General features: G+C 37.7%; 1 protein-coding gene across 4 annotated transcripts in view; it reads left to right on the plus strand.

Moving 5' to 3' along the window:
• Positions 1-8,363: 8,363 nt before the first annotated feature.
• The window catches only part of PEX5L (peroxisomal biogenesis factor 5 like), a 234,551-nt gene continuing 218,760 nt past the window's right edge, over positions 8,364-24,154 (plus strand). Inside the window, exon 1 of one of the 4 annotated variants that reach the window (XM_026007210.2) lies at positions 8,364-8,807. In XM_026007210.2, coding sequence (XP_025862995.1) covers positions 8,787-8,807 — 21 coding nt within the window. In that variant the 5' untranslated portion in view covers positions 8,364-8,786. The remainder of the gene's footprint in view (positions 8,808-24,154) is intronic. The other 3 variants (XM_072752613.1, XM_072752609.1, XM_072752618.1) reach the window with 3 other exon arrangements.

A 24,154-nucleotide genomic window follows, 5' to 3' on the forward strand; every position in this document is an offset into this window, starting at 1 on the left:
TTTCATTTTCTGTTTGAATGATCTGTCCATTGATGTAAGTGGGGTGATAAAGTTCCTTACTTTTAGTTTATTACTATCAATTACTTCTTTTATGTTTGTTATTAGCTGCTTTAAGTTTTTGAGTGTTCTTAAGTTGGGTGCATGAATTTTTACAATTGTCATATCTTCTTATTGAATTGTTCTCATTATTATTATATAGTGTCCTTTTTTGTCTCTTGTTACAGTCTTTGTTTTAAGGTCTATTTTGTCTGATACAACTATTACCAGTTAGCTTTCTTTCAAGTTCCATTTGCATAGTAAATACTTTTCCATCCCTTCACTTTCAATCTGCATGTGTCTTTAGGACTGAAATGAGTGTCTTGTAGGCAGCATATAGATAGGTCTTGTTTTTTTATCCATTCCATCACCCTATGGCTTTTGACTGCAGCATTTAATCCATTTTACATTCAAATTAATTATTGATATATATATATTTACTTCCATTTGTTACTTATTTTGCTTGCTTTTGTAATCTTTCTTTGTTCTTTTCTGTTCTTGACCTCTTCTTTCACAATTAGTTGACTTTTATTAGTGATATATTTTCAAAGTGATATGTTTTCTCTTTAGTTTTTACATATCTGCCTCTGGTTTCTGATTTTTGGTTACCATTAGTTTGTATATGACATCTTCTGCATATAGCAGTCTATATTATATTATGTTAATGATCTCTTAAGTTTGAACCCATTCTTTACTCCTCTCCCTCCCACAGTACATGTTTTAGGTATATGGTGTCATACATTACATCTTTTTATTTTGTGAGTCTTTTGACTGATTTTTACAGATATACTTATTTTCACTGCTTTTGTGCTGCCTAGTTTTCTTACTCTTATGGCCATTCCTTTCCACTCAGATTCTCCTTTAACATTTCTTGTAAGTCTGGTTCACTGGTTATGAATTCTTTTAACTTTTATTTGTCTGGGAAACCCTTTATCAGTCCGTCTATTCTGAATGATAGCCTTGCTGGATAGAGTATTCTTGGCTGCATATTTTTTCCTTTCAGCACTTTGAATACATAGTGGCACTCCCTTTTGGCCTGCAAGGCTTCTGCTAAAAAATCAGCTGATAACTTTATGGCATTTCCCTTGTACGTAACAGTTTTCTCTTCTCTTGCTGCTTTTAAAATTCTCTCTTGGTCACTACTTTTTATCATTTTAACTACTATGTAGCTTGGTGTGGATCTCTTTGGATTGGTTCTGTTGGGAGCTTTATATGCTTTCTGGATCTGGATTTCTGTTTCCCTCCCCAAATTAGTGTGTTTCAACTCCATGCTGTTTCCTAGAGGTGGCTGTGTATTTAGGATGGGAGGTGGAGGAGGGAAATAGCACCTACCAGCTCTTTTTCCTTGAGGTGTCTCCTGAGATCTCTGTCCCTCTGGCACATGCTCTAAGATCAGTAAATAATTCTCCGTTCCATATACACCAGGCTTTTTCAAACTGCTGCTTCTATGCTGCCTCCTGTTGGGTTGTTTGTTGTGCTGTTAAGAGTGAGAACTCCGTTTCCTTTCACCCTCCTGTTTCTCCCAAAGCCAACCAAGCCTGATTTTTTTAATTCCAGGTTTTAAGTCTTACTGGTTATAAGAACCTACCGTATTCAGCTCCTCTGGTTTTCAAAGCCAAATGATATGGAGATTGGTCTTACCCATTTGGGCTTCCTGGCATGAAGGCCTGTTTCTCGTCTCTCATTGCACCCTCTGCATCTCTCTCTTCTGTGAATAGTTCTGCAGTTCCATTTAGCTACAGACTGCATATCTGCCCTTACTACCCCTTTTGATGTAGTGTCTTCTCCACATTTAGCTGTGGAGCTTGTTCTGCCAGTCTTTGGGTTGTTTTCTGTGTTATTTACACTGATATGAGTATTTATCTAGTTGTATCCATGGACAAGGTGAACTTAGGGTCCTCCTACACTGCCATCTGCAATTTACATTTATTTTTAAACGTTGACTTTCATTATTTTATAGAGAATTATAATGAGGGAGAGGATGTGTAAAAATTTAGGAGCTCTTAGTCCAGAAGGTATATAATAAGAGTCTAAACTAAGGCACTCTAAGTATATAATATCCTAGTGATCCTAGTGATTCATTCCTTATGGAATTAAAAAATAGTCTCTGCCATCCTGTCACAAAATACCATAGGCTTTAATAAATACCAAGACTATTTTATTTTTAAAAACTTATAATTTTACAAGCATTTATCCGCAGGTATTATATATCACATCAAAGTCTTATTTCTTCTTTCAAAATAGCCTTAAGATTTCATTTTCCCCCATAGAACTGTCTGTTGTAATAGTAGGTTAATGGGAATAGGGTAATCTAGGAAAGGAGAATTATGTGAACCAGGATTAGAACCATGGATTTACCTTAGAAGTTATTCTACATTTCTTATAGATTATATCACTCCTCTACTCATGCTCACTCACTTGCTCTCTCAAATAAGTAAATAAAATATTTTGTATTATAAGGAATTCCCAGCATGGGTATGTGTTCAAGTAGAGGATCAATAAAGGTTTTATGAGGGTAATGGAATTTGAAACCAAACTTGAAAGAAGAATGAGCTTTCATTCCAAAGGAGTAAAGGAAAGAGTATGAGTATAACTTGGACTGTTTGGATGTTAATATAATATTATAGTTATTACAAAGTTAGGACATATACAGAACTGAAAAATGACAAGGACCAGTTTGTGGAAGATGATTGTATTAATAAGTATTCTTTTGGTTGCAAGTGACAGAAAATTCAACTTAACCAGAAAAGAGGATCTATTAACTGAAATAACTAAAATTGAGAAGTAAGCTAGCTTTAAGTATAGTTTATTTAGTGGCTCAAATTTTGTCCCCAGGAGCCTGACTAGACTTTCTCCCTGATGTTGGTTTTCTTTCCAGTTTTAGAGTGCTAGATGCTGGCAGCTTCAAACTTACATCATTAGTGCACCTGGTCTAGAAGAAGAATGAGTCTGCTCCCAAATAGTCCTGGAACCGAATCCATTTGCCCTGGTTGGCTGACTTGGGTCATATGCCCATCCCTAACTGTGTCTATGGGGATTAAATGCACTGTTGGCTCAGCCGGGGTCATATGTATGACCCCTAAAGCCTGGTGGTAAAATGTTTCCTACCACACAAATGGGCAAAAATGGGGAAGAAATGCTCCCTCAAAGCAGAGATAGTGCTCCCTGACACTAGAAAAAATGGCTCTGAGTGGCAAACTATGTTCCATGACTATGAATAAAAAGCTAATGTTTATATATATTGGTAGGCAATAAGAAAGCACTAAGATTTTTGAACTGGGCAATAATATGATCAATGCTTGTCTTTATGAAATTGATCTGGCTGCAATGATTATGATTGCCTAGCATAGAGATGAGTGAAAGTGATAAAACTAGCTTTGAGATTGTTACAGATTAAAAGAGTTTGTGCTAGGATGGTGGTGATAAGAATAGTAAGGAGGAGTCAAAAGCAAGAGACATTTCTGTTTGCAAACATATTTTCACCAAGACTAATATTAGGTACATTTAATATTAAAGGCAATATTGGGTTGCTGAAAGAACATTGTCATAAAGAAAAAATATATATAAATTATTTTAGTGTAATTTCTTAAATTGGTTTAATAGGAGGCCTAACTCTGAAGCCTTCGGCTTGTTTATTCATTTAGAAGAACATTGCTGCCATCTTCTAGTCACCAGAGTCCATGTATTCCCTGACATAAGTCCATAATTCCCCTGACAACTAGGGTCTGCTGTGTGGGCTTCCAAAATTCTTTCTAGATCTAATGCCCTGAACTCCAGTTAATCCCATTCAGTGTGCCAAAGACACAAAAAGGGCAAGTGGGCAAACTTTAACAAAATGTTCCTCCCTCTGATTGAGCAATAAAAACCAATTAGTCATTTTAATTTGGGTCTACAGTTTTTTTACTTTTGTTCTCTCCTACACCATCTTTGAGCAGCAGGGTTCGAATTGTATGGATTATAAAAGAATGGTTGAATCACCACCAAAAGACTATTATTAATGATTTTTTTAAATCTACAACATACTGACATCATCATTATTACTCAGCTTTTTAAGAGATTTAATAAATCCTGAATTTTCAATAACCATTTAAAATGCAGAAGGATTCATTTGTTAATAAAATTTAACTTGATCAATACAAAATATATTTTGCCTCTGCTCAACTCTTTAGTTTAATTATAATAATTAAAACTGAAAGCAGTATTAGCACATTTCTTGCTGTAAGAAAACTAAGTGTGTTGTGATTTTACATCACGTCCTCTGGCCACTCAAAATACAGTAAGTAAGAAAACTAAGTGTGTTGTGATTTTACATCACGTCCTCATGGCCACTCCCATGTACTAAATTTTCTTATAAATAGAAGAGAATATGCATTGCGCTTTTCTCTTGGTACAGATGTTGCTCATGTGCTATCATTGCAAAAGGCAAGAGCTAGCTTTGCCACATATTTACATGAATAAATAAACCATCTAGGCAACAGTTTTTGCTCAAATTTGATGGTAATACAAAGCTCTTCAGGATCTTGTTAAAATGTGGATTCTAAAAATAAATAAATAAATAAAATAAATAAAATAAATAAAATAAAATGTGGATTCTGATTCTGTAAGTCATGGATGGGACCTGAGAGTCAGCATTTCCAATAAACTCCCAGGACACTGATGCTGCTGGTCAGTAGACCACACTTTGATTATGAAGGGTCTTTACACTTAAAATGAGAAATATTTTCTGAAACCAGTATCTGGTATTAAATCATGCCCATTTTAGGTTGCAAAACAACAATGTGAAAGGAATGAGCTATGGATTATCTTACTTTTCCTCACATGCAATGTCTGCCCTAATAATATGAATTATTTTGAGTTTACCTGGGCGATCATAATCCAGCCACTTATAAGTCAGACTGTTGCTGATGGTCATATTACTGCCAATGAATTGTGTACCTGTGTGCGGGTCTGGTTAGAAAAGATTCATTAATAGCCAGTCCTTGCACGGTGTATACAGAGACTCTTCTTTTGCTTCCCCTATAATAGATGTAATTGTTTGAGTTTGACACATATTACCAATTCATCTTCAAAGTTGTTTTTCCCATGATTCCAATCTGTAATATGAAAACTAGAAAATACTGTGAAGGGTCAAATAAAGCATTTAGATGTTTGGCAGTGTTTTCCATTTTTATTCTAGTATCAGAGAAGCAGACACATAGCTCTTGCCACTTGCCTTTGTTCCAAAAGAACCACACCTTTTCCAAACTACTGCATCTCTGATTTGTTTGCCTTATGCCAGTTTACCTTAATGATTTCCTGGGGAGAACAGAAATTACACAAAGAGATGCTTTCTCACCATTACTGAAGTTAGATAATAGAGAAAGTTATGCACATTTTCTCCTTTTAAAAACAACCCATTTGCAATTTTCAAAAAAGATTTCTACAAATATATTATGGTTCAGCTTTTTGTTATGTGTATCATAAAATCCTTAGGGTTCACCAGAATACAGTTCATACCTGTTTTATCCTATGGATTTTTCTATTCGTCTATCTATTTGCACATGAAAAGTTTCTTTTTGCAACAAAACACCATATTACTTGAGCTAAAATGCTAGATTTGGATGGCAGTTTTTGGTCTAGCCAAATGAGATGCATAAATTGCTAGATGGTTCTGTGAATCAAAAGTATCTTAAGATACTGACATTTGAATTAATAGTCAGCCAAATGTGTTTTGCTCACAAAGCTTTTATTTATAGGCTTTGAAGGAAGTATTTGTGCTATAGAAAGGATTAAAGTTCAAAACTGGAGGGGAAATATTTGACTAGAAGAGGTTGGATATAAACTTTTAAATAGGGGAAATGGGAAATTGTGGAATCTCTGTAAAGGTTTGTTTGTTTGTTTGTTTGTTTTTGAAAAGTCTAGATAAATTTATCTTTCTAGGGTGGTCAAATGTACTCCTGTCCAGAAGCTGGACTATGGGTTCAATGAAGATAGAGACCACACTTGTATTATTCAACAATGTATTTCAGCACTTGGCACAGCACTCCCATGTACTAAGTTCTTAATAAATAAAGATGAAGACAGGGTTGTCTTCACAGATGCACTTTCATTCCTGGGATTTTCTGAATGTAGGGAACGACTAAATGAGTTACTTAAGTTTTAAAAATGATAAATTGAATTTTATCTTCAGCTCTAGATAGTGGCCATGCTGGCCCAAATGCTTTTATGGTTGATGGCTCCTTGAATCTGCCATTAGATAATGGTAAGCTTATTATGGATTGGAAAAGTTCGGCCCCACTGTTGCTTCATAGAATTCTAGCACTTTCAAATCAAACAGTAGAATTTCCCCCAGATTTTCATACCAATATGCTAGCATTTCACAATAAACATTCCCCCTCTTTTAAATTTGTACAGCTTGACATCTCAGGAAATGATCACTCATCTTTTCTGGACTGGAAAAAAGTCTGTGTATATACTCATATATGGTGATTTATAATTTATAACTCCCTTTGCATGCATTCAGTCCTCAGCAGACCTGTGCAGTAGGCTGAGCAGATATTTGCCTTACTTCAAAACTGAGAAAATAGAAAATTAGTAGACTTGTTCAAAAGATCAGTGAGGTAGTAAGATGGAATTACCACTTCTGCCTGCTGACTCCTATTCCAGTGCTCTGCCCTATAAAGGACAATAAAACAAAAATGGGTGGTACCTTACAGTTTTTCTATGAACATATCTCAATTTTCAGGATAAAACAATGAATTTATTATGCAAGGGTTGGATGTGGAGAAGCTGAAATCTAAAGAGGGCAAAGGAAATTTTCCAAGGTTAACTACTGGTGAAATCTAATAGGAATCCATATCTCCTGCCTTTATAAGTCTTGCTCATTTTGTGGTTGGTTGGTTGGATGGTCAGTCCGTTGTTTTAGGACCACGGATGTACCGAATTAGATTAATCATTTCTTTGAGTCATTTCACCCTTTTCTCACTAGTCCATGCATAGTTCTGTTTTATTTAGTCATATAGCAATTTTTATAGAGTAATAATACATATCCTCAAATCACCAGCCAACCTAATAGCTAAGACCTTGACAATTAACCTTCATGTAAAATGCTTCCCCATCTCTTTCCCCGCCTCTCTCCACCCAATATTACCAACATTCTGGATACTATATTCATTCTCGTACTGCTTTCCTTATTATATTGCTATATATGATATATATTTATGTTCCTAGGGAGCTGATATACTTTTTTAACTTTTTGAAATGTATATCATGCTATACGCACTATTGCGGGGATTGTACCATGCTGTATATACCCTGGAGGGCATGTTGTAGTGAAATGGAGATCTTATTACCAACAAAGCTATGTAATCATATACATTTATGCCAGCACATGGTGTGTGTATATGTATACACATTTATAACGTGAAGACTATGGAACTATCCAGTCTCTTTTTTTTTTTTTTAAGATTTTATTTATTTATTCATGAAAGACACAGAGAGAGAGAGAAGCAGAGACACAGGCAGAGGGAGAAACAGGCTCCATGCAAGGAGCCGGGTGTGGGACTCGATCCCGGGACTCCAGGATCACGCCCTGGGCCAAAGGCAGGCGCTAAACCGCTGCGCCACCCAGGGATCCCCCTATCCAGTCTCTTTAACTTGGGACATATCTAAATGCACTCTACCTAGATATTCTATAGTAACGACCTATTCATTCAACAAATATTTTTAGAGGACCCACCCTGTGGCAGGAGGTACAATATTATTCTGATACATCCGTGCAAAATCAGATACACTCCTCTCCCCAAGTATCCCTGGGCTCATGGAAATAACGTTGCCTATCTAGAGACAGACAACAAATAAAACATGTAAAACATACAGGATGTTAGATGATGTTAAGTGCTAGGGAGAAAAATCATGGAAGGCCTGGGGTTCGGGGACTTTAAACGCAATGCTCGGCAATGAACGGAGGGCGGGGTGAGTGGGGAGTCTTTGTTCGCGGAATGGCACGGAGGTAACTTGTGCGAACTGAATCAGAAGTAAACTCTTCGGAAGCCCCCACGCTCAGCCTATTATGCCTGGTGGATGCCAGGCTCAGGCGGTATCGATGGCCCCCGCAGAGACCGAGCGTTTTCCTCCCACTTTCTCGCCTCTGACCGTCGGCTGCCGGCATCTCCGTGGCGGCCGCGGCCGCACCTGCACGCCCTGCGCGACCACCGCCCGCGGGCACTTGGCCGCCGCGAGCGCGCACCGCCTCCGGGCGCTCCCGGGTCCGCCGGGGACGCGCGCGCGCGCCCGGCCCGCGGCCTCTCGGCAGGGACGCGGCCGGGAGGGCGGCGCGCGCCCGGCTCGGCGGCTGCGGCGGCGGCTGGTGGGGGCGCTCACGTCAGGGTTGGGAGGGGGAGGGGGTTAGCGACGAAGATAGTGAGAGAGGCATGAGGCAGCCCGTCGGGAGGCGAGAAGGAGTTGGGTGGAGAAGCAGGGAGTTCTAGAGGCGCCCGGCGGAGCAGGACCTGCGCCTGCGGCTGAGCGTGGCCGCCGGGGCTCCTCGGCTCCTCCGCGCGCTCCCCGAGTCCGCTTTCAGCACCCCGAGCGGAGAACAGCTCCCGGCAGCCCGCTGAGCGGCGGGCCGCGCGGAGCCTCCCCGCCCCTGCCCCGGCCCCGGGGCTCGCCTGACCACAGCGCGCCCGCCGCCTCCTCGCCTCCGTCCGTGGGCAAGTAAACGCGGGGAAAGCATCCGGCGGCCTCGGGAGCCCTGAAGAAGCCCGAGCAGAATGTACCAGGGACACATGCAGGTAAGACAGTGCCTTCGAGCCGGCAAGAAATCTCGGGGGTGATTTAAGAGCAAGGTGGTTCCTAAGTTACTGGGGTCAAGCGCTTGCCTTCGCACAATTCAACAAGTGAAGTGGTGCAACATGACCATGACATTTCTGTCCGGTGCCACGGCTAAAACTAGGCAGGTTTGTGAGGGTGGGAGAAGGGGGGGGAGACCTCGGAACTTCCACGGGAAAGTTTGTTTTCTGTGCATTCCCCGAGAGCCTGTTTCTTTAAACAAGATCAAGGGATCCAAACAGAGGAAACCTGGAGATGACTCCGTTTCCGTTGTAATCCTATTGATGCAACTCGGCATGTATGTCAGCTGAAGGGCAAACAATAATTGGAAAGACAAAGCTTTGCTTCAATCATCTGCAAAGGTTTCTTGACAGTTAGAATACTTTACCTATTTTGTATTATTTTCTAAAGTGATGTTTTTTTAAAAATGGTCTGTGCTGTATTTCCCCTCTTCAGATAGTGGGACATTGTCACCTATCCCTACAGTCACAGGATGACTGGGGAGGTTGAATTTCAAACATATGTCCAAGAGGCTCTAATGTTTTTCAGGGGAGGTGCTGCCTCTGGTTATTAATGCTCCTCTGAGCTAAGCCTCTGCTTCCCTCAGATGCGCTCTACTCTCCTGGGAAAAATTATTTTAACCTTGACTCCAGTTCTCATTCACATGGTTGGTTCTTCCTTATAAAAGCAGGTGTACGCTTTGGGGGAAAAAACCAAAATACTAACTCAGCTTCCTAAAGTGTGAACTGAGCTTTTTTTTTTTTTTTTTTTTTTTGCTGTTCCTAAATGCTGTAGTCATCAGGTTTGATGTTGGAGCTTCCTTTCCATCCCAAAGATGATCAAATATAGTCATCATATGTGGTGTCTTCACACTAGTGTGTAACATGTGTGAATATTGACAATTTTGCTTCTATGTCTTTGGAGCAATTGAAAATAGATAAATATGTTATTGCATTTACGACTTAATATTACCAAATATTTATTTTCTAAATCTGTGAGGAAATTCTTTTAGACTATAATTTACTTTTATATAAAATGGTATTAATCAATTTCATAAGTCTTGTAAGATTTCTGAATCAGAAATAAGTACTATCAGAATTCCAAAAGCATTTCCCATATTACTGACACCATCCTGTTTTGAAAATTATTAATGGGCCTCTATAACAGTTGATGGATAATAATTAGTCACTAAGGTATATTTCTAGATATATATAATAGATGTGGTCTGCATGTTTCTTATTAAAACTACATTAATTGGAAAGTTTAGCAACAAAGAAGTATTCAAACAATGACTGTTGAAAAAATTAACAAAGGATTATAACTAGAATTTTATGTTTCCATTTGCACCGAAGAATGATGCTTGTGATTTTATATACTATCTATTTATTGTCCCTAAACAGTTTCTTTACAGGCTTAAAATAGGAAGGTTTTACTGAATAGAGTCAATCTTCAGAATATTGCTCATTCACACAAAATTCATAATCAATTTACATAAACTTTCTACATTATTTTTTTGTTTAAAATATGTTTTTGTGAATGAAGAATTAAAGCAACAATCTAATAAATTCAGGCACCCCAAAACAATTTTAACCTAATTTTCTGAATATTTCAAGGAAGGATATTATTAAAACTTGATCATCTAGAATAAGGTCTGAGGGTTTCATTTTATTTTGAGAGAATAAACAAAACTAAGATTCTGCATATACTTCCAACTTTAATGTTTTTTGCTTGTGCACTTCTATAACGGCAAATATGATGGCTTGCAGTAAAACTCACAAATCTTTGCTGCCAAGCTTAACTTGAAAATGTTACTAAGTAAAGACTGTAATCAATATGCTTGTCAACATTTCAGAGCACAATACTTTTTTTTTCCTGTTTACTATTGACCATTAATGTCAAACATAAAACTTCTAAGGCTTTAATAGTTCAGTAACTATAAAATGATATGATCATCTCAGTGGGATTTCCTCTCCCCCAGAAATAATGCCTGTTATAGCCTGATTTATAATATAGTTATTTGCTTACATTTGAAAAGCCCAGTCTCTTTCCCAAAGAATAGAATATATATAGCCTATAGACAAAATCTCCATTATGCTGATATGTTTAGATTAAATAAAGAATCCTTCCTTATCAGAGATAACATCGTCCTCCTGTGTGTACCTAACTGCAATCATGAAGGAGAAGATATATAGCCCAAACATTCCACAATATTTGTTATTAAAAATCTGAATACATATTTGGTAAAGTGGACCAGGGCCGAGCAGATTTGTTAACACTTCTGCCAACTTGAGAGTTCATTTGATACACTGGTGTTACTTGGCTGATACCTTAAAATGAGAAACAAAATATTTGCAGTCATTTGCTATGCCTTTTAATTCTTCTCTTTTCTGTATCCAAGAGATTCTAAAATAAAATGTTTTGTAAATCGGCAGTCTGGAGTGGGGAAGATGTTCACAAGAAGCCTTAAAAAATAGTCTATTTTAAACTCCTTGTAGTGCCTTTGTTTTTACAACATAATGATTTTGTAAATAAAGTCTATTAAGCCTTTTACATCTAGCTAATTCATCAGTTTACCATAGAACCTGAATTCACTGTAGAAGCCACAGACTTTCTAAAACACACTCTGCTAGTTCATTTGAAAATTTGACATCCATTACATATAGAGCAGAGCAGAGCAGCATAGATTTCTTGGTTTTGTAGTAAATGCCACAGGTATATTTCTTAGGAGCAGGGCCCCAGAGTTGTGCTGTTTTCCAACTGCCTCACTACTTATTTCCAAGGGGAATTTATCACCCAAGCAACTTAAGCAAAGGTTGTTTCTTTAGTGACTGTTTTAGATTTACTTTTTTTCTTCCCTTTTGACCAAGGGGGCCAATGGCGATTAAATATAGTTTAGATTCAGTTCACACCAAACTCTCTATTCCTATCAGATAACCCGTAGTCTTAATCCCTTTAATACCTCTGTATGCTCTGCACTGCAATGCTTGTTTGTACATGTGCATGTGAATTAACAATGCTAATTAGAGCAAAATAATTATGTGTCTCTGAATATTTCCTTAGCCAAATTTTTTTTTCCTGGGATAGTATAAATATAGAGCAATGTGATTTCAATTTTGAACTAAGATTTGTTTCTTTATTTTTAATGAAGCATCCTCAGTAATGCTTTTTGTTATAAAAGAAAGTTATTTCAGAAAGCAATCAAACAAAATATCTACTTGTATTTTTAACTGATCTCCATTATGGGCATTCAAAATGAGACTTAAAATTTATTTAAGCTGGCTGAGGAAACATTCTACACTCTCTGGCTTCAAAAGATATTAACTTAAGAAAATGTAAGTGACAAAAATTGTGAGATTATTAACAGCTCTAAAAGTAGACATTTTATTTGTCTTCCCCCAAAGGCATTTTGTGTTTGTCTTTATTTATGACTTTACTTAGCTTTAAAAAAAAATCATCATGAAGGGAAGCAGCTTGAGTAACATGAATTATGTTAAAACATTAGATCTGGCCACTGGGAATTCATTTAGGTTCACTGGAAACAACGAATATAAGAAGCCAATCCAAGATAAGATTATAAAATGTTGTTTCAACATCTATAACAGTAGTTATAGTAGCCCTAAAACAAAACTTTAAAATAAGTAATATTTGTCATGGGTATTTCCACTTCTCTAAGAGATCCATTTTCTTCTTGATGCCACCATTTTCTATCCTGTGTCATTTCCTTTATCAACCTTTTGCTAACAAAGATACAATTAATACTAGGACACTACACACACACACACACACCTTGCAGTGGTATTTGCATTTTCAGAGGAGTGTCTTCGAAGATTAGTTTTGGTAGAGGAGATGTTTTAAGGAGAATGTGGTAATGCTGGCCTGAGGCTGGAGTTTGTTGTTTTGGTCAGGTGTAGCTGCTGTGTTCTCCACTACTCCCATTTCAAATGGCACCTGCCCCTCCTCCTCAAAGTCTTATTATGAATGATAATCGGCATTAATGCTCATTTACTGAATGAATTTATTTTCCGAAATGGTACTAACTAGAACCCTCCTGAAGGAAATTCATGTACAGTGGAGCTGGTGCTCAAAATTATGACACAAGCTCGAGCAAGATTTTGAAATGCCTTCTGATATATTTACAAGCAAATCATGCTTGATATGAGAGTAATACTGAGCTCCTAACACTTAAAAATTATAATACTTATGGTATAATATTGCAGAATATTTAATTAACCTGAAAATATCATTCCCCAGACATACAGGCCAATAGTTTATATAATATACTTACTACAAGAAACACAATATGTTCCTCCTAGAATTTTTTTATGATTTATAAACATTCTTCCTAAACACACGTGTTTTAAAGAAAAAATTCCAGCATATGAATGTTTTGAATATAAGACATTTTTAAAGTAAGGATTAAGAAAAGGTTAGAACAGAACTTGTTAATTTTAAAGTCCTGAATCTCTAGTATTACAACTGCCAACCTAGGAAACATTAAGATGTGATGTATAATGTAGTCAAAACATCTGGCAGTCTGCTTTTTTACACTTTTCATTGAGATCACATGTTGCCAACACAAGCATAAGCTAGAGCTGTTTAAAGGTTTTATTTTTTTTTAGATTTTATTTATTTATTCATGAGAGACACAGGGGTGAGGGGGGCAGAGACACAGGCAGAGGGAGAAGCAGGCTCCATGCAGGGAGCCTGATGTGGGACTCGATTCTGGGTCTCCAGGATCAGGCCCTGGGCTGAAGGCGGCTCTAAACCACTGAGCCACCCAGCCTACCCTGTTTAAAGGTTTTATATTCTAGAATTAACTTCTTGATACTTATAGAATAGCTAGTATGCATTTCCTGCAGTAAAAGTAAAGGTCAGCCCCAGCCTAATGTTTCATTATTAAGAGACTTAAATCTAATCTGAGTGTTCAGACACATCTAGGGGAATTGAGGTTGCCAAGTTTCTGAATATGTATCACCTTTTTATAATTCAGAATTTATTTACTATATAGCACATAACCCATGCATCAGGGACCAAGACCACTAGAGTCTATGAATTAGGGGTTACATTTCTGTTAATGACCTTCATCTCCATCTCACCCACTTCTACCCCTGCTCACCTATGCCGTCACTTTACTAGGGAAACCAAATGGAAAACTTCTTTCTTCGTTCCATTAATAAATATTTTTATATCTTATATATTAGCATATTACACAGAGTATTTACAGGAAGATAGTTTATTCTATTGGTTAAATATCCATATCACTGCTGATTGTTCAGAGCTAAGAGTATAATACAACACACTGCCAATGTTGTCTTATTATGTCCTTTTTGACTGATATTTATTAGTACCAATGTACTACTTCTCCTATTAAAATTCTATTAGATAAATGACCATCATTATTCTTCATGTGAGATTTTACTAAACTGATCATTCCTATGTATATTTTTTAGACAATCACTGTTAGAAATTGCACAGATGACAAATAATGAGCTCATTTATGTAGGAAGAGGCTACTTATCCACCATTTCATGCAACAGAAACACAGAGAACCCTGCCAGCAGCTCTGAAATGGGGCCTGAGCCAGGTGGGAAAGTTTGCATTGATGGTACATACAGAACTCCCCCAAACTCCTGCTTATGCATTGATACCTCTAAAAAAAAAAATCCAAAAACAAACAAAACAGAAAAACCCTACAAGTGGGACTTGGTATAGTGAAAACTTTTTTTTTTCCAAATAGACTGCCAGATGGTGACCTATAAGCCATGAAGATTCCAAGAGACGATTGGTGTTGTGATGCCAGAAATTTATCCAGCAAGCCCAAAATTCCCATTCCCACACACCCTCTTAAAAATTATATAGTTTTTAAAGCAACTGGGATGATAGAATAATTCATACGAGTAATGACTGAAGGAACTGGGGATGTTTAGCTTGGAAAGTAAAGACTCAAAGACACCACGATGACTCTCTGTAAATGTTTGAAGGGTTACTATGGAGGAAGAGGCTACAATTGTTCTGTATATCCTTAAGGGTTAAAACTGGTGTGGCATCCGGGTGAGATAAAAATTTCCTCAAGGCAATAATAATAAAAAGACCCTGGAGACATTAGCCAGTTCCCACTGAATAAGATGCCTATTTGGAGTTAGATATAAACCTAGAGGGAAGGGGGAGCTGAAGGTGGGCACAGTGTCCCTGTGCACACACAGGCCTCTAGAGTTCCTAGACCATCATGCCTGTGAACAAAATCCAATACAAAGCAACATGAGATGGTACATGTGTTTGTGTATGCATGTCTGTCTGTCCTATCAAAAATGGTTGCAGTCAACTGAATGAAGTAAGGACCTAAAATAAGCAAAATTCATCATGTCCTAGGGGAATATTTCCTGGTTACCTAGAAGTAGAAAGAGCCATGCCAGTACCATCATGCAGAGTGATCAAAAATAGTGAAAGGTCAGAAAATCTGGAATCTCTTTAAGGAAATGAGAAACAGGAAAACATTTAAATATCATGAGAAGGTGAAGCTGATAGAATTACAAAATATATTTTTACCTCTTTTCACATGAGTGTTAATTGTAACACAAATGCTTATACTGAATCGTATCCTTTGGTCATGTCAGGATGTAACATCTGATTGGGCAGGTGACTATGTGCACACGAAACACCTGGGAGCTTGTTAGAAAGGTAGAATCTCAGGTCCCACCCCAGACCTACTAAATCAGCAACTGGATTTCTCAAGATACCCAGAGATTTATGTGTACATTAACATTTGAGAAATAATGGTGTGAACGCATCTACATGGGGAACAAGGCCTGATCTATTGCACTGAAACCCTAGCAAAAAGTTTGATTCTTGGGTGTCTCTGAGGTCGCAGAGACATGATGATGTCCCTGACAGAGGGGCTGGTAAGAGCAGCTATCACACGTATGTTTGAATAAAGTTTCTTCCTTCTATCCATACCATAACCTCCACCCAGCTGGTTGTAGTTTTTCTGTCTGGAGAAAACACAAAAAACCTATTATATCCCTCTTAAATAAACAAGTATTTAGAGAATTATAATGTCTTCATCTCATTAAATCTTTTCTTCTTCAAGATAAACAGCCCAGTTCCCTCAATCATTTTTCATAATGACATTTTTGATGTTTTAATGCCTCCGTGAAAGTATGGCCCTCTGAGCAAGACACACTGCTCAAGATGTGATCTGACCAATGTCAAGCGCTGTGAGACTATTTATCTTTTGAGAAAGACATCTATTCAGACAGCCTAAGACTGCTTTAGCCTCTCTAGACTATAAATTGTTCTCTAAATTGCTCTGATGTTTCTTTTCTCTGAATAACTTGGGAGTTATCTCACAGTTGCTAAACTTTATAACAGAATAATCTTGGATCCAAATGTGCTCATTAGAATATTCTAGATTAACAGTTCCGTATGTCTCCAACAATTACACTAATGTTCAGTTTTGAGGCCATAGAATCCTGAGTTTGAAAGACTCTTGAAAGTGCTTTGTTCAACCATCTAATTTAACAGATGAGGAAATTAAAGTTCAGAAAAATAAGAGATTTGCTCAAAAAGTCCCACATAGGTTAGTTAGCAGAGCTAGCACTGGAATGAAACCTGCCTTACCTCAGGGTGCTATTTCTATTATACTGTCATTCTTTATTTTGATATTTATTGCAAACAAAAATCTAAGTGAAAAGTAAGCATTATAATAAACTGCTAGATATTCCTAAATATCTAGGTGTTTGGCGTTTAGTCACAAAAAATGTATTTTACTGCTTTTCAATTTTATTTATTTATTTTTTTTTTAAGATTTTATTTATTTATTCATGATAGACAGAGAAAGAGAGAGAAAGAGAGGCAGAGACACAGGCAGAGGGAGCAGCAGACTCCATGCCGGGAGCCCGATGCAGGACTTGATCCCGGGATCGCGCCCTGGGCCAAAGGCAGGCCCTAAACCACTGAGCCACCCAGGGACACCCCTGCTTTTCAATTTTAGAATAACTATTTGATATTTTATATATTCAGTTTGGAAATCATTTGGCTGGCAGTGCAAGAAGGTCTGGTCTGTATGTGTGCTTTAAAAGTGGAATGAAGCACCATGAAAAGTTGTTTCATTTCTTTTCCTAAGAGCGTTCCCCACTGTCTCTCCTTGGACTGGCTAGATTGAGCATCTGAGTGAACCGGTTTGATAGGTTTTTGGAACTAGCTCCCCAAATATACAAGTAAATCAATTCCCAGGTTTCTTTGCTGTAAGCAATGGGAACCAACTCTGGCTTACTTAAGTGAAAAGGGGATTTATTAAATGTATATTTGGACAATTAATGAACATAGGAGGAATGATGAAAATAGAAAAATCACCATTATGCCATCATCATAGTAAAAATTGATTCAAGCAAAAATGATAAATGGATGCCAAATCTGAGGAAGGAGGCAGTTTGAGGAGAAACAGGGTATTTATAAAACATCAAAATATCAACCATCTTGGGCTGCCTGGGTGGCTCAGTTAGTTGAGCATCTGACTCTTGATTTGGGCTCAGGTCGTGATCTTGGGGTGGTGAGATTGAACCCCACATTGGGCCCTGCACTGAGCATGGAGCCTGCTTAGGATTCTCTCTCCCTCTCCCTCTGCTCCTTTCCCCCACCATGTGCTCTCTCTCTCAAAATAAATAAATAAAATATTGTAAAAAACATATATTAACCATCTAAATTATAAAAGAAAAAATAATAACTTTTCAATGGAGAAATTAGACAACACCCTAATTAAGTCATCAAGATCAACATCACCAATATAGTAACCATCTGCATGCCCATCTCTGGATGTGATGTCCTGAGAAGGACACAACATCACTCATGTAATATTACTGCTGAGAATGCACAATTTAAATCTAATCAAAAGAAAATCTCAGATAAACCCAAATGAAGGATAAAGTAAACAGATTATGTTTTTGAAAGTGTCAATGTCTTGAAAAACAAAGGAAAACTGAGATTTTACACAATAAGAGAAGACTTAACAGATAGGACAATGAAATGCAACATATGATCCTGGATTGGATCTTGGACTGAGAAAGAAAATTGTTGTAGAGCACACTGTTGGCATAATTGAAACTTGAATATAGACTGGGAAACTAGATTAACATTAATGTTATGTTTCTGAATTTGATAACTACACTATGGCTATGTAAGAGAATACCCTTGTTTATAGGACATATATGATGCAGTATGAAGGGGAAAAGGGGTGTAGTGTATGTAACCTATTCTCAAGTGATTTGGAATAATGAAAATAATGCTATGTATAATATAATTACATATATAGAGAGAAAATGAGTGAGCAATGAGAGGGAAGACAGAGAGAAACAGAGACAGAAAGAGAGAGAGGAAGGAAAATACATCAAAATGTTAAAAATTGGTAAACTTGAAAGGGTATTATGGGAGTCCATTGTTCTATACATGCAATTTTTCTGTAGGCTAGATTTTTTTTCAAAATAAAAAGTTTTTAACAATGTTTCTTTAAAAAAAAAGTACATTGGGGCACTCACAGATTTCTAGAAGCAGGCTTAAGATGGAGAGACCAGGCAACAGGTAGGACACAGGCTCAGTCAAACCTCAAGCTAGGCTAGTGCAGACCGCACTGCTATCTTCACAGAAAAGAAACATGAGAGCTTGCACCCTTATACCCCAGACTTGAGCACTGGTTCAGCTGCTCACCACTGCTGCTGCTGCCATGGAAACCTCATGTTGGGGCTTCAGCTGCTCCCTTACCCACTGCCAGGATGAATTCTCCACCATGACTGCTTCTGCATGCCCCCAAATCCCAATTCAAAGTGGGGACAGGTGTGGCTGGTTGGTGGCGCTGAATCACTCTATTTGCAAGAGAGTTTGGGAAGGTGCATATCAGCTTACCACCAAGATTCAAAAAATGAGCAGTTTTCCAACTTCAGAGTATAGATTTGGGAAAGTTTAAAAAAAAACCAATGCCCACTATAACATGTTATAGATATTGCTTGAAAGTAAAATAGATACCTCTCTAGATTTGACTAAAGTCCAGTCTGCCTTCAGGGCAAATAGGTAAAAGAAAATAATTTTCTTTAAGCCTTTATTTGGTACAGCCTGCTATTACATGCAGGACTATAGGAGAATATAGTAAAGCTAGAGTATATTGGTTTATTAAATCATGCAGCAAAGAAGAGCAGAATGATCCCTCCATCATTCATCAATGTCCATCTACTACTCACTCTCATTCTTTTTGAAAAATTGGAAAGAGCTCTGTGAAGAATTTAGTAATTAATCAGGGAATTTAAATATATATCATGTACTTTAGTGATAAGAACTTTTTTCCTCCATATGCAGGAATTTAATGTGGAAAACTGGGCACATTGGTGTTTCATATTCATCCAAAGGATGATTATAATAAAAATGCCCTGTACATTTGAGTCTTTTTCTTAAAGACTCTATTTACTTATTCATGAGACAAAGAGAGAGAGGCAGAGATATAGGTAGAGGGACAAGCAGGCTTCTCACAGGAAGCCTGATGTGGGACTCAATCCCAGGACCCTGGGATCACACCCTGAGCCAAAGGCAGCCACTAAGCCCACATCAGCCCACTGAGACCCGCAGGCATCCCTAAGTCTTTAATACTGATATGCTGTCTATTATGTCTTTAGGAAGATATATGTAAGACAAAAAGAAAATGTTCTTACGCTTGAGGCAAGATTAAATTAAAATAGAAGCTTCAAGACATAAAGGTCTTTGGAGTTCACATAGCATAACTTTGTCATTTCACACTGAGGAAACTGAGGGCTAGGTCTTGATGGAATTAATTGCCACTCCTCAAAAGGAAGAGGCTGCAAAAACATACTGGTTAAGAGCTTGCACTCCAGGATCAGACAGACATTTGAACTTTTCAAATCCAGGCTTCCCTACATATAATCTATGTGATCTCACTCTAATAATGTACCCTCTCTAAACTTCACTTTCCTCACCTGTGACATGGGGACAATAAATGTGCTCGTGCTTTGTAATGACTTTGTAAGGATTAGCTCTTTTGTTTTTATGGAGCTGGCAAAGTGTTTTATATGCCATAGGCCGTAGCAATGCCTATTATAATTGGTTGTCTAAAGTGGTGACAGATGCTTGATTTTCTTATTCTCTCATGGCTCTGCATTTTTTTCATTTCCCCATTCCAAATTCTTGCCTTCTGTACACTGAATATTTATTGATCCTTTAATCAGTAAATATTACTATAATATTTAATATTTACTGATCCAGTGAGTGCTGCTCTATGCCCCCACCAGCATTCTCCCATTTATCCCACACAATGCAGAATTAGGGATTTCCTCCTAAAAGTTTTGTTAGGACCTTAAGTACATCACTAATATCAATAATTAACATTTAGCTTTAATTACTCATTTCTGTCAATCTCTTCAACTAGTAATCCTATTTGTGGCTGACCATATCCAATATGTCTTTGTATCCTTGGAGACTACTAGTGCTAGGTGTATATTATTAATGTAGTATTTCCTGAATGAATGAATGAATTGGTGAATGAATGGATGAGAGAATGAATGAATAAAATACTGAGGAGTCCCTTTGTCCTGAATAAGGACTTCAAATGCAATTGGGATGGTCTCCCTGATTCTAAGACACAGAATCTGGTCTATTCCCATGATTTTCAGGAACAAATGCATATCAAGTAAAGTTTCCACATACTTGAAAGGGAATCAATTACAGGGAAACCTTATAAACCTTATAATTAGATTGCCACTGTAATTAACCAACACTCTGCTGTCAAAGCAGTCTAGGCAGTTTAATGGGTTCAAACTCTTTAAAGCCTGAGGACATTCTGAAGTTGCAGATTTAGAAATAAAATAGATTCTCCTAATGGCTTCTAACTGTATCTCTAAGTGGCCAAGGTCATTTGGAATTAGAATCCATATCTCTAAGTTCTAGACACCTCTTCACCACCTCAGCTAGTTGTCAACAGTGATTTTGATCATAGTGCTGACACAAACACCCATGAGACATGCTGAGATGCAAACCATCATAGTTAAAACTGCCCTAGGAGTCCATCATTTGCTTACACCCAGTTGTAAGGGTTGCTTATACATCCAGAACTGACCCCCCCCCCCAGTTAGACACACACACACACACACACACACACACACACACACACACACACACACATATTATTCCAAGGATCTAAGGCAGTAGCTACACTCACAATAGCCATCCAAGGGACATATCCACTTTGTAAGCCTGTCAGAATATGGAGATCTACTTATGTCTCCTGCAGTTATTCTGATATGGGAGCCTGATAGATAGAGGAGTACCTTCCTATCAGGTACAGGGTAAAAAGATTCAAATATCACATGTCAAAGCTTTCTCCAAAGAGAAGAAATAACTATACCAGTGATATGTGCCACTTCTGATCAAATTATAAAGAGATTTTCTCTAGGGGGCCAAATACATGGACTCTCCTTTTCCCTGGAGGACACAATCTGACACTCAGGTACACAATTTAGCAAGTGAAGTTAGAAGGTTGGATTTCAGACCAGACTTGTGCCCCCTCACCCAGACATCCTTGTATAACCAATATGTACAACCATATATATGACTCTGAAGGGAATTTCCTCTACTAACATTCTAGTCTATCAATGTGTGTCTATGTGTATGAAGGTGTATGATGAAAGGTGAAGAAATGAGCTTTATTTTATCAAAGATAACTCAAACACAGATTGGATGTGAGTTTGCTAAAGCCTTTATGGAAGATGTTTGGCTTAAAGGATTACTGGCTTTCCTTCCAGCTCTAGGATTCTATTTTTATCAGGTCCTTAATTAGTGATACAATACATCTCTGAGTATTTGGTCAGGGCAGATTTCCCCAGTTCACTAATAACCATATCTTGGAAAATAAATTAAAAAGCTTTGCTAGCATCAAGATACTTCTTATTTCTTTTGATGTTGAAGATCAACCTCCCCTAATTCTTCAAGGGTTATGCTGCTTGGGACAATCTTACTATAACTCTTCCCCATCCCTATTCTGCAAATGACAAGAGAGATTTTTCTACAAAGCTATCCCCAATATGGCAAATCTTGCAGCTATGAAAGAATACTGATTATCTCTGCTACAATGGTCATGGTTTTGTGAGAATCTCATAAAAGTTAATCTTCAGAATACTTTAGTGAAGTTGGCAAAGGTTAAATATTTTATCTTCATCATACTGACAGAGAGGATACAGCTGACAGGGTTTGACTGCCTCACCCAAACTCCTGCATCAAATCAGTTGGGGGGGGGGGGGAAATCTGGGTTTTCTTGGTTTTTTACACTATTGCTTGAGCTCACATAGCAAATTTCCACATTAGGCCACATCTCCACATTAGTACCTCACCTATGGCAAACTGACTCAACTAACAGGAGACAAAAAGGATTTTGCAAGTTTTCTGGAACATTTCATGGCCTTGGAGAGTAGAAATCCCTGATGCATTCTTTCTATCATTTACACAGGACAGGTGCTAACTCTATAAAGCTTTATCAGTTCTTTGAACTCAGCATCTGGGTATATTAATTTAGTACCTTGAGAGTACTTTTGTGTGTGATGGTGTACACGCTGTTGGTAGAATAGGGGCAGCTGTGAAACATCCATATTTTGTGCAGACAGCCTTCTTAGAATCAGAAATACCCAGCAGGCAAGAAAAATAGTGAGGCTGTAGGATTAACCAGAGCTCAGAAGCCCAGTGTAGAGTCACTATGTGTTGCATATGTAGAAGTAGATTCTTGGGTTGTATGTATAAACTCAGCCAAAATATTCTCCCCCAAATCTGTTACCTCCCTAAATATTTTACTTTTATGTTTTATTTTATACTTTGCTATTATAAAAAATTCAAAAATAGTATGGTGGTGAACCAAATGTTTTTTGTTTTACTCTAATGCTTTAGCCCCTATTAAACCCATTTTTAAATACCTGACTTTAGTATTGAAAAATTAGCCACTGTTTATTTGAAGGAGTTCTCTTAATTTCCTCTGCTCTTAGAGACCCATTTTTTTTTTTTTCAGGGAAAAAGTAAATACCTACCTTGTTGAAAGAGAATTTCTGAATAGCAAGATCAAGATAAATTTGGAGGAAATATGCATAGATCTTACTAATCTCAATTGATATTAAAATATCTACTTAAAATAGAGCCATTGGTCCCAGATTTCTTAAAATTGATTTTGAACTTTCCATTACTTTAAGAGCAGAAGGTCAAAAGTTAACATTATAAAAATCAGAATGTGATAGTATTGATCAATTAACTCAATGTAAAATTAAAAGTACCAAAATAAAAGTCATGTTTTCTTTCATAGTTGACTTCAGGAATCAACTCCCAACACATTCATGTAATTATGTCCTGGTTTCAGAATCAATGATAAGAGAATTTAAATGTTCTGTGTTTTATCAACAAAGCATTAACTAATGTTCTATTTTAAGAGTTAAAGTACAGTCTTCTGTACTTCCTAAGTCACTCCTAGTCTGCCCTATCTCTCTATCCTCACAGCTACCATCTTATTTTTTTTTAATTTTTATTTATTTATGATAGAGAGAGAGAGAGAGAGGCAGAGACATAGGCAGAGGGAGAAGCAGGCTCCATGCACCCGGAGCCCAATGTGGGATTCGATCTCAGGTCTCCAGGATCGCGCCCTGGGCCAAAGGCAGGTGCTAAACCACTGCGCCACTCAGGGATCCCCTCACAGCTACCATCTTAGATCACTTTATCACTTTTACCTAAAGAGTCACCGTGCAACCCATCAACTAGTCCTTTTGCTACCAGGGTCATATGTATCCTCCCACTGTCTTTGCTACAGCACTGATTTGATTGGATCACTCTTCTATTTAAAGTCCTTTTAAAGTGCGCCACCATCTCAAACACTGTTTTTCCAAATGCAATCTTCTCTAGAACCGTTATCTACAATACTTATTTCAAATCCAGATTTCTGGCCCTGCTGCAGCCCTCCATGAAAGTAAAGCCTGGAATTTTCACTTTAACACTCTGCAAGTGAATTTAGTGCATATTGAAGTGCAAAAACACCGGCATCCAGAATAAGATACAACTTGTAGGGCCTACTTTACAACTTCCCCATAAGCACTCGGGACCCTAGCCTTGCTAAATTTTGGTGCTTCCCCAACTACACCTGTGCTTCCATGTCTCTGGCCTTTTCTAATGATATTCTCTCTCACCAAAACACTCACCATCTCACTGGCTTAGTTAATCCCCCTTCGTACTTCAGAACTCAGATCAAGGGTTATTTCCTACAATGAGTCTTCCCTGAGTTACCGGGGCTGGC

The sequence above is a fragment of the Vulpes vulpes genome, chromosome 3 (assembly GCF_048418805.1).
Source record: "Vulpes vulpes isolate BD-2025 chromosome 3, VulVul3, whole genome shotgun sequence".
In the NCBI taxonomy this organism is placed as follows: Eukaryota; Metazoa; Chordata; class Mammalia; order Carnivora; family Canidae; genus Vulpes; species Vulpes vulpes.